Genomic DNA, 11,589 nt, shown 5'->3' with positions numbered 1-11,589 from the left:
CCCGGAGAAGCGGAAGAGGAGGGATGGATGGGTAGCAGCCCAATCGGAGCGTTGCGCAAGAGCGCGATGCTTCGTGTCAGTCTGCATACGGGAAAAGAGTGGCACTTTGCGCTCGCATACAGGGTGCAATAGTGCAATAGTTTATGCCCTGTGAAAAGCGACTAATATTACTGCACCTGACTGAGTCACTTAGTTGTGAAACTCTGTATTACACTACCCCTGGTGGCCAATGTGTGCATAACAGAGGGCGCATGCTGTGGGACTGGAACGGAATCATTTTATGTTTCCATGGAGAAGGATTTGAGCTACGAGTGGGTTGCGTTCCAAGAGTGCTTGTGGAAGGAATCAAACTCGTAAGTCAAGGCACCAGTGTACTGAACATGATCGGATGTCTCCCAATTACGAGCTCAAACACACCACTTTGTACATAGTAACGGACAGCTTGAAATGTCAGTCTGTATATAACGCTCGCTAAGATTTGTCTGAACTTGTGTTTTGGTGACGAGCTTCATGTGTCTTGGGTGCCTCGGCTTGGACCAAATGAAACGACAATTATGAATTCTGACCTGCTCCACCAAGCCTGGCCAGGACTTCTGAAAGAAACCGTTTCGTTTGAATTTACCTTTTGGTTTGTCTCTAAGTGTGTGACTTGACTTCATCCTAGAGTGCATAAATTGTATACTATCATGGAAGTATTTTTCAGTCTTCGTCCTGTTTTATAATTAAATGTAGTTTGTACCTTTTTTGTCGATTATTTGTCCAGGCACTACTTCTCCTGAGCCACTGCAGATGGAAGATTTTAGCATAACATGCATATCCGCGGCGGCACGGTGGACGACTGGTTAGAGCGTCAGTCTCACAGTTCTGAGGAGGAGGAGTTTGCATGTTCTCCCCGTGTCTGCGTGGGTTCTCTCCGGTTTCCTCCCACGTCCCAAAAACATGCATCAATTGTGGAGACTCTAAATTGCCCGTAGGTGTGAATCTGAGTGCCATTGTATGTGCCCTGCGATTGGCTGGCGACCAGTTCAGGGTGTGTCAGTTTAGATGCGCCAGTCTGTGGCATCAAAAATAATTGTCTGACAGCAACTATCTGGTTTATGCGTTAACTTCCGTACTGGGTAAAAGCACCTCCTCGCTCCAGAGAATGGTGAAGGGGAGACATCAGCACCTATAGGAACTTAAAACAGCCATCAAATATGACAATATACCATTTTTTTGGCTTGGTTAGTGTGTAAATATAACATTTGTATCAATAAATGATATACATTTAACTTTTGTCCAAAGACACCAGCCATAAAGAAAAATTGTTAGCAAGTTCAGCTTCATACAATCATGTCATCTAACCAAGCTATGCTCGTTAGCGTAGCAGCCACGTGAAGTTTGCTATTCCGCGTTGGTCATGTGACTTTCCGCATGCATCGGTTTTGCTTTCAACACCTTTTGTAGCAGCAGTTGCCCTCTTGACCTGGCCTCTTTAGTAAAGTAATTTTCAAAAGTCCACTTTAAATTGTGCTTAAATGAGTAAATAATGAAAAATAGGAAATCCGTACATTTTACTGTATTTTGCCTTTGAATTGACCTTTTAAGACAAAAAATGGCACGGTCCACAAATAATGCTCGTCATGTGCGTCCTTATTTCCAAAGAAACAAAGGAGAAAACAAGCCTGAGAGCAAATGGAAAATGTCTTTTTTTTGCATAACCGTGCAGACTGGTGGAGCCTCGTCATTTTAGCAACATTTTTAATGGCCACCTTTGCTGCACTGTGCAGGAGACTCTTCGTCAAGTATGTGATGTGCGCTCGACACACCATCTGCTTGAGACTTTTTGGCTGCAGTTATCCATCAGTCACAAATGCGTTGATAAATCTTTGGTTCGGCAAGAAAAAAAATTGCACTTAAACAGCAGAGTACCTCCAATGTCATATCTACAGGCCTGCCTGTTTATTCGCAATTCCATTTCCATTGTGTGTGTGTGTGTGTGTGTGTGTGTGTGTGTGTGTGTGTGTGTGTGTGTGTGTGCGCGCACATGATGGGATGCCCGTGCGATTCAAGTAGCTCCTCTGCAACAAACAAAACGAAAGCATCTTTGAGGTATTCATGCAACTCTTTTCCATCAAATGCACAATCGACATCTGCTTACAGTAGTTGTAGGACATGTGAATGGTAGCACAAGGCTTCCTCTTCTGTAGCAAATGCTGTTTAAACAAAAAGAAAAGAAAAGCAGCAGAGAAACGGTACAGTGATGACGAGAGTCTGAGGTCGTGGCGCGTGCTCTGCTTACAGTAGCAAAGGAGCATTTCTATTGTTGTTTCCCTAACCCAGGATTTGGAAGATAAGGCTGCTATTATTGCTGCATTCGGTGTGGAAATTAAAACAATGGGGGGGGGGGGGGAAACTTTATTGATTAGCGGTGAATCATGTCCATTCTTAGTTTATGTAGAGTGGACCACAGCATTTGAATGGTACCAGTGTCCCATAAAGGGATTGTGGGAAAGGTGAATAAATAATAATCAGGAGGCGCGTCTGACCTTCTCAAACCCCATGTCACACATCCATCCATCCATCCATTTTCTGAGCCGCTTCTCCTCACGTGGGTCGCGGGCGTGCCGGAGCCTATCCCAGCTGTCATCGGGCAGGAGGCGGGCTACACCCTGAACTGGTTGCCAGCCAATCGCAGGGCACATAGAAACAAACAACCATTCGCACTCGCAGTCATGCCTACGGGCAATTTAGAGTCTCCAATGAATGCATGTTTTTGGAATGTGGGAGTAAACCGGAGTGCCCGGAGAAAAGCCCACGCAGGCACGGGGAGAACATGCAAACTCCACACAGGCGGGGCCGGGGATTGAACCCGGGTCCTCAGAACTGTGAGGCTGACGCTCTAACCAGTCGACCACCGTGCCGCCCCATGTCACACAGTTTGTCTGTATTTCCCCATCAAAATCAGAATCATCTTTATTTGCCAAGTATGTCCAAAACACACAAGGAATTTGTCTCCGGTCGTTGGAGCCGCTCTAGTACAACAAACAGTCAATTTACAGAACACTTTGGGGACATAAAGACATTGACAAAAAACAATTGTGCAAAAAGATGCAGAGTCCTCTAGCACTTAGAGCAGTTCGAACGACTAATATTGCAATAGTCCGGCGCAATGACCATCGTGCAAAGGCCGCCGAGACTTCAAGGAGCGGATGCGGTTTCAAGTGACGAGTAGTGCGATCATCTGGGACAATGACGGTTGTGCAAATGTTACAGATACTCCTCGATCCGTGTGCAAATGGAGCAGATGCTACTCTGGCACGAGTGGCCGGTATATGCAAATAGTGCAGCGTGGCGAAACAACTACAGTGAGTGCACGAGTCATACATAATTGGCCCCACAGAAATGTGACAACCAACTCAAGTCAAAAAATTGCCAGCTTGTTGTCATGGAATTATAGGTTAGGTGTTTAAGAAGTTGATCCCAAGAGGGAAGAAGCTGTCGGAATGTCTACTAGTTCTAGTTTGCGTCGATCGGTAGCGCCTACCTGAGGGAAGGAGCCGGAAGAGCCGGTGACCGGGGTGCTGACGGTCCGAGAGGATTTTGCACGCCCTTGTCTTAGTTCTGGCAGCGTGCAAGTCCTCAATGGTGGGTAGGGGGGTACCGACAATCCTTTCATGTGGTCCGGGCTGAGGACGGGAGCGCCTGCGTTTATGTGAGACCAGATCCTGGTGGTCTCTTTGAACATGTCCGAGTTGTGCTTGTATTGCGGAGGGACAAAGAAAAGGCCGTGAGCGCTCATGGACAACCCACGTAACTGCTTTTAATCGCCCGAACACACAATGGCTTAAGGACTTCGGGTGCGGTCAGGAAATTCAATCTGCCGCCCCAACTCTCCTCCGAGAGTTCAGAGAGGCAGGATGAACGAGGTCGTTGACATCCCCCGTCAGCAGACCACCCTCGCATCTTGCCTGCCGGTCCTGACAGCCAGAGCGAAGCGCTCGGAATAACCCGACAGCACGTCGCGACGACCTTGAGCCGCCCGACGGCCCGTTTCCCAACGCACCCAAAGTACGCTGGAAACAATCGCACGTGTTCATCTTCACCTGGTTCGCTACGACGACATCCTCTGGGTCGTCGGGTTCTGAGGAAGCGAGGAGAGCTTGTTCGGACGACAACACGGTCCGCAGGGTCATCGCGGCCTCCCTGATTGATATGCGGCAAAGGTCAAGGCGGAGAGAGCAGCGCAATCTTGTCTGTTTCATTGTATTATTATTCCTTAAAGAGCACTGACCGCCGGTCTTTTAAAATATCCAGACATATCGCTCCTGTCACAGAGCTGATATTTGGATGCCAGATCTTGGTGATGAATCGCCCCTACAGACAGAGGCGCGACATCCGTCTTTTTTTATGTGCAGTCGATACCCGCCCGTTCACAAATCACCATTTGTACACTCTATGTTGAACCTAACTAACAAATAGTCACGGTCTGACGAAGCTTTGCACGCGATTGGCTCACAAAAAGTATATATATATATATATATATATATATACACACACATATATATACATATATATATATATATATATACACAGATATATATATATACATATATACATATATATATACATATATATACATATATATATACACACACACACACACAGTTCTTGGTAAATAATGGAAGTTGGTCAGGTTATGCGATGCGCCCCCGCCGTTCCCATAAGAGTCTCGGCGCTCAACTCCCATTTTGGACGGAGCCTGATGAGGTCAAAAGCCGAACAAGGTCAAGGGCGGTCTGACCCGAAGACGGCTGTCGGCGAACGAGCGGCTTCGCGGGGTCGCAATGACGTCAGAAGCTCGCCATCCTCCCATTGGACGGTCAGAGCAGGTCACATCTGCGCGCACCAATTTATCGGAGCTGGTGAGTATGACGTCTTTTATCGTTGGAAATGTTTGATTGTGAACTGCGCCGGATGTTGTGTGCACATGCTGCTCAATTGTGTTTTTGTTAAGTATCGATGGCTTCTATAATTGCGACGCGATCTTAGTGTTTTCTGAACAATCGCCTGCCACTACTCGAACTTTAGAATTTCCCATCTTGGCCATTGGCTGCAACACAGCTGTGCATTCACAAATAAAGCATATTTCAGTTCATATTTCTTTTGATTCATTATATATTACAGATCATTTGAATATGAAAAAGCACTTTTCATGGATGTTGTTTACTCTTCACTGTCCACTCGTGCTCTCTTATGATTGGACGAGCGTGCCTACGTCAAGCTCAATTGACCAATCGGATGCTTTTTGCTCTCAACCTTCTCCCCCTTTGCTGTGCCCGTGTTCCCGGATGTAGGTGGTAAAGAATGACAAGTTTGCTCACGTGCGGCAAAGGCAAACCCTTCTTCTTCTTCTTCTTCTGCCGCCGCCGTGTGAGGCATCAACGTCGTCGGTTTGGTTGCTCGGCGTTCCAGCGCGCATCCTCCTCCAAGTAAGTTGCCGCTGGCGTTTTTCTTTCACGCGAAAGCTCATTTCGCGTCGTCCGGCTAGGCTAGCAAGAAGCAAAACGAACGTGCAGTGAGTGATTTTGGCGGAGCGAGCGTGACTCCCTCGTCCTGTGTCGCGTCGCACACGGACGCCTGCTTTTGACCGTCGCCGGCCTCCCTTGGATGTGTTAACGTGTCACTTTCAAAACCAAACCAAACGAAACGTTCGCCCTCATCGGAGCTGATGGGCGGTGGCTGTGTGATGTGATCGAGTACAACGGCTACGCCCCCGTTTGAAACGTTCAAATGCGAGGTTTGTGTGATATTACACAAATAACACAGGTAAAAAAATACAAATCGAAACTCTCCCCACTATTAATGTGACTTATATCCTGGATGTTTTTTTCTCTCCCTCAAATCTTGTGGAGATGGGATGTAAAATTAAACAAAACCCCCTCTTTTTAAAGTGTGGCTGTGTGTTCAGAATGAATCATTCACAGTCAATCTGGTCTTAAAATGCAGTCAGCACACACCCGCCATGCTCGAAAGTGCCTCTGATTCAGCCCAAATGGACTTCACATGTTCTAGTGGGCTTTCCGGGACCTGATGGTTTTGTGCTCACGACTGACTTCAACTATCAACTGCTTGGAAACCCTATTTAAACACAACGCGAAGTCGTACAGTTTGGTGTCGAGGAAGCATGTTGGAGTTCTACACCTCAACTCCGAGACAACCTTTGTATGTCAGGGAGGTGCCACGTTTAGCTGGGATCGTTCGCGCCCCGTTGCGTCGACGCTATCGTCACAGTGGACGCCGACGTCGTCTTGCGTGTAATTATTATCGGCTAGCTTTTCACACAGAGTTCAGGCTCTGTGTAAAAGGCAAAGGCAGAGAAATCCTGCTGCTTTGTTACACCCGTTTTGCTGTGCTCTGTGTAAAATGGGCTATTATCTTGGGAAAAAGTTCACAACAAATTTAGTGTCATGCATCGTGCAGTCATCTGGCCAAAGATAAAGCTTCCATCTTCTTCTTACACGTCAAAGCGTTAGCGCGTAATAGTGCCATTTAACGAGCGACGGTACATCTGCTGTCTTCTTCGTCTTCGTTTTCTGTTTTTGCTTGGGGCCTTAATACAAAGACCTTGAAAAAGATAAGTAACGGAATTAGTTTCCTGCTGGTTACTCCAAGATCACACTGAATAAAAAGTGAAGAATGGCATTGTTCAACTATGTGATTAAGAATCTGAAAATTGTTGCACAAGATTGATTATACAGCGTGCTGACGCTTCCTCGCTGAGCAGCCTCCTCCCCCGATCTTTGTGTGTGTGTGTGTGAGTGTGAGACAGTTGGAGTGCACCGCACCGGTGAGCAGGAGTTTTGTTTTTCCCCTCGCTTATGTTTGTCCTGTTTGGTTCTCAGGTCACAAGTCGCATCGCCTTAAAAGACATGGCCGAAGGGGGTTTTGACCCTTGTGAATGCATCTGCAGCCACGAGTACGCGATGAGGCGCCTCATCAACCTGGTGAGTGATGGAACTTGATGTGGCAGATTGGATTAGCGCAGAGCGAAAGGGCTTGCAACAGAGCAGAAGTAAAGAAGAGAGGTTAGTTTCTGCTATGAGCTAAATGGAATCGGGAGAAACAAATGGGACGGTGCCAGGTCACACTGAGCCAACATCCTGCTTCCTGCTCAGTGATTATGTCGAGCGCTGTGGCGTTTACCTTGTGTTTGCAAACATTCGTTTTTCGCGGAAAGTATATGGGATAGGATGTTGTTGGAGCACGTCAACTCATTGCATTGGCAAATATTTACTAATTAACAGTGTGACCTCATCGGGCTGTACAGGTGTAACTTGTATGGCAAGATGCAGCTGGCTTGGAGAAGGCACTCCCCGAAGGCTGTTTGTGTTGCCCAAATATTATCGGCAGTGGAAACTTTTGAGAGGAAACGGTCCATTCAAGAATGAAAACTGTCCCCCACATGAAACATTTGAACATTCTTCACCGACATACAAGTGTAAAAAAAGACTTGAGCACTCTAATATTGATGCGATAGAATCTGTCAAGTCCAAAAATGTTTCGGGAAAATACTGCACGATATGTCTCAAAAGTCAAAGCAGACTTCCACGTTGAGTTCAAAACGTCATCACGTGAGAAATCAATAAGCTTTACACGATCAGGATTTTTGGGGCCAATCGCCGAGTTAAAAAAAAAAAAAACGATAACCGATCACCGATCCGATCACAAGATGGAGGAATGTGTCTATTTAAATGACCTGTTCATTTACTGTTTATACTTGTGTACTTAATTGCTCCAAAAATGATATGTACAATAAATAATCTATCTCTGATCATCTATTTATACCAGTGAGGCATAGTGACAGACAGAACAAATAAATGCTATCGTATTCGCTGGCAGGAAGTACATACAATAATTGATGCATCCACTTTGTGACATTTTTGTTTGTTGGTGTGCCGTGAGATTTTGCAATTGTAAAATATTTGTCTTGGCTCCATAAAGGTTGGAAATCACTGCTCTCGTCACATCGTGAATTCTAATCAGTCAGGTCAAACCAACATTACAATGTGACAAAAATAATGGGTGCTAACTTACTGTAATTAAATTACTTTATTGTGATAAAATGACTTCACCCACACCGAAACTTTAGAGCATGATTCGACAGAACGGCGGAACAACCGTCAGTGCTAGCACTAGCTTGCGAGCCGTATCGTATTCAAAGTACGTGAACGTACCTCAAGCGAGCCTTAAACGAACGTGACATAAAGACCACGGCTAATGGCAAGCACAGAAATCCAAAGTTTTCTGTCGTCATCCTTGCGTCTGGCACTCAACTTCAATGGTGAGGCGTTTTTCTTTGTTTTAGCGTTATACAAAAGAGTGGCTGACTTTTCTGTATGTATGGCAGTTAATAATGTTAAAATTAAGTTTAACAAAAAAAATGGGCTGGCGACGAGTCAAGCGTATACCCCGTTTCTCACCCGAAGTCCGCAGTCCAGCCCATTCGTGACCCTAACGACAACAAGTGATGGAGAAAATTGATGACTCTGCATTGGCTGTACAGTTGATAAGGCTTTTGTGATGTTAACCGTTCATTTACTTTATGGGAAGAACGCATACAACCAGTGTGTCAACCAGCATCATAGAATGGTTCGCGGTTTGACTGTAGGTGACCACACTAAAGGCACTCTTAACTTTGACATTTTTTTTTCCCATTTTCCTTCCATTATCCGAAGGTGCCGATTCTCATCCCAGCCGCTTCACACTCAGCTGCGAACCGCTCTAGTGAGAGTTGGAGGTCACGACTTGATGAAGCCAACAGAACCACATCATCTGCAAAAAGCAGAGATGCAATACTGAGGCCACCAAACTGGAACCCCTCTATGCCTCGGCTGCGCCTTGAAATTCTGTCGGTGGAGGTCTTCAAAATATTCTCCCCACCGACTCACAACGTCCCGAGTCGAAGTCAGCAGCTCCCCATCCCCACTATACCCCTCCTGAGACGCCGGATGGTGGACCGGAATTTCCTCGAAGCCGTCCGGAAGTCTTTCTCCATGGCCTCACCGAACTCCTCCCATGCCCGAGTTTTTGCTTCGGCGACCACCAAAGCCGCATTCCGCTCGGCCAGCCGGTACCCATCAGCTGCATCGGGAGTCCCACAGGCCAAAAAGCCTGATAGGGCTCCTTCAGCTTGACGGCATCCCTCACCGCTGGTGTCCACCGACGGGTTCGGGATTTCCGCCGCGACAGGCACCGACCACCTTACGGCCACAGCCTCGGCCTCAGGAATGGAGGTGCGGAACATGGTCCCCGACCCCTATGGCCCCTCCCGCAGGTGGTGAGCCCACGGGAAGGGGGAAACCACGCTACCGTTTCGGGCTGTGCCCGGCCCGGCCACCGGGCGCTCGCCTTAGAGCCCCACCTCCGGGCCTGGCTCCAGAGGGGGGCCCCGGTGACCCGCGTCCGGGCAAGGGAAAACGCAAACTTTTTCTCGTCACGGCCGTCTTTGGATCCGTGCTTTGTCTGGTCCCTCACCTCAGACCTGTTTGCCATGGGTGACCCTGCCAGGGGCATAAAGGCCCAGACAACTTAGCTCTTAGGATCATCGGGACACACGAACCTCTCCGCCACGATAAGGTGACGGCTCAAGGAGGGGAACTTTGAAATGTATATACAATAACATGCTACCTTTTGATTTGATAAGTGGCAACACGTATAGCTGCTCGCTAGCTAGCGGGCATTTTGAAACCGGCCGCGGGCCAATTATTTGCAGAGTTACAAAACGTTGTCTCTGCAGGGGTCATCCAAGTGAATAGTCTTGCTGTTCCACTGAATAAAACAGAAAACTTTCTTTTGTCTTCCAGCTCAGACAGTCTCAGTCCTACTGCACGGACACAGAGTGCCCTTTGGAACGTGCGTAAGACATGTTAATGCGGGCGTATTTCCATGTTGGTGTGCAGAATAGCGGCAGAGCAGCGTTGTTTGTCTGTGTGCAGCGCCCGGACCGAGCGGAGGGTCCCTCGGTGGTGGCGGAGAGCTGACCCTCCCCGTTCTGATGATGGGATGGATGCTACTCGCTGTGATCCTGTTCCTGCTGCGCCCTTCCACTCTCCGAGGTTCCTCCTCCACTGGAAAACCCACCGAAGCCCACAATGTACGTTTCACTAGTTGGCTTCTCATTGAGTTGATCTCGCAATTTCACAGGCAGCGGGAGTGTGCAAATCTGGTTCGTGTCATTGAAAGTCTGTTTTACCAAGTAACATTGGATGGAAATTGATTTAAGGGGGAAGCAACATTTCCCAACCTTTTATTGAGCCACGTTGAAAAAGAGAGAAATAAATACAGACAAAAATATCACAAAAAGTGTCAACAATATACTGAAATAATGTCGTCGATATGGTCTCAAATTGCTCACAGATTTACTTGGTCAGTGTAGAACCGTGGCCTGTTTAGTTGAACACGAAAGCACATTTTCTGTTGTATGAATAGTGAAGGGTGGAGACAATTATTCATTGTATTTTCTGACATGTCGTGGAAGAGCTTTTAGTTGTTCCGCCTGTTACTATACGTTACCCAGAATTACAAAAATAGATCATGATTTGTAGTCCATAAAAAATGTTGAAGTACAAAAATGCTTGGGCATCACTGGATTACACCATGCTGCCCGTGTGTACCATGCCAACAAGGATGAAGAATGTTTCCAATCAAAAAAGAACTCGAAACGTAAAGGTTTGCAACAGCTCAGCCAGAGCCCAGACCTAAATCCAATGAATTGAGCAGTTGCTCGTGTTGATACTGCGAAAGTGACACAAGCTCTGAATCCAGAGTGCATACGTGAGCACGATGCCGTGCACCACATTCCCGGCCACCCTGACTGATATTGGCCATTTGTGTTGTCCTGCTGCAGAGAGGTGGGAGAGCGCCACCAGCGCCACCTGTTGACTAGGAGAGGAAGTTGTTGCACGCTGTCTGAAAGTGTGTTGCTACTGCAGCACAGATAATACCTGCCCCGTGTCAGCCTTCATTCAAAGATATTTTCCTACTTTGAACTCTGTTCTAATGCCAATCTATCTTGGAGTAATATCTTTTTTGAGCTCCCCAACTGAAGCATATATTTTGAGGTCAGTGATGTATTGTATATACTGTATGAACTATATACACATAATTACTTGTGTGATGATCAGTTTTTGAAGGTGTACATTTTTTTTTTTTTTTTTTTTGGAAGATAAATTGACTTCCTCAAAGTGAATTACATACTGTATTTATGCTGCTCACTGAAAGCAAGGCATAAAGAAGGAACGTATCAGGCGAGATATTTGTCTTGGACAAAGAGGATTCTTGCATATTTACAGCTAATGCAGCTTTAAGAGGTGCTGTTTGCACAATGTATTTTAGTTGTATAATTAAATCAAGATACAGCAGATAATCTTCATGCATGATTTTCATTGTAAATGTTTCATTAACAATTAAATGCATCAGCCTCATATGTAAGTAGTAGCTTGACTTATTGCTTTGCAAGCCTGACTGACGAGACAAGTTTGAGTTGTTACTCAAGAAAAAGGACAAAATTAACTCCGTCGTCGAGTTAATTTTGTCTTTTCCTTGTAA

General features: G+C 46.4%; 1 protein-coding gene across 3 annotated transcripts; it reads left to right on the top strand.

Moving 5' to 3' along the window:
* The first annotated feature begins 4,827 nt into the window (after positions 1-4,827).
* On the top strand, positions 4,828-11,465 carry smim14 (small integral membrane protein 14). Of its 3 annotated transcripts, none has more exons than XM_061680037.1 (4): positions 4,828-4,904; positions 5,337-5,471; positions 6,885-6,986; positions 8,718-9,839. In XM_061680037.1, exons 3-4 carry the CDS (start codon positions 6,912-6,914, stop codon positions 9,174-9,176), a joined length of 534 nt encoding a protein of 177 aa, XP_061536021.1. In that variant the 5' UTR covers positions 4,828-4,904; positions 5,337-5,471; positions 6,885-6,911; the 3' UTR covers positions 9,177-9,839. The 3 variants fall into 3 exon arrangements, with proteins under 3 accessions (XP_061536021.1, XP_061536022.1, XP_061536020.1); XM_061680038.1 differs by lacking the exons at positions 4,828-4,904; positions 5,337-5,471; positions 8,718-9,839 and adding exons at positions 9,846-9,894; positions 9,978-10,135; positions 10,889-11,465 and having other exon boundaries at positions 6,790-6,986; XM_061680036.1 differs by lacking the exons at positions 4,828-4,904; positions 5,337-5,471 and having other exon boundaries at positions 6,790-6,986.
* The last annotated feature ends 124 nt before the right edge of the window (positions 11,466-11,589 follow it).

This window comes from Phycodurus eques, chromosome 6 (assembly GCF_024500275.1).
Source record: "Phycodurus eques isolate BA_2022a chromosome 6, UOR_Pequ_1.1, whole genome shotgun sequence".
In the NCBI taxonomy this organism is placed as follows: Eukaryota; Metazoa; Chordata; class Actinopteri; order Syngnathiformes; family Syngnathidae; genus Phycodurus; species Phycodurus eques.
This window is presented reverse-complemented; position numbering and strand designations above follow the sequence as displayed.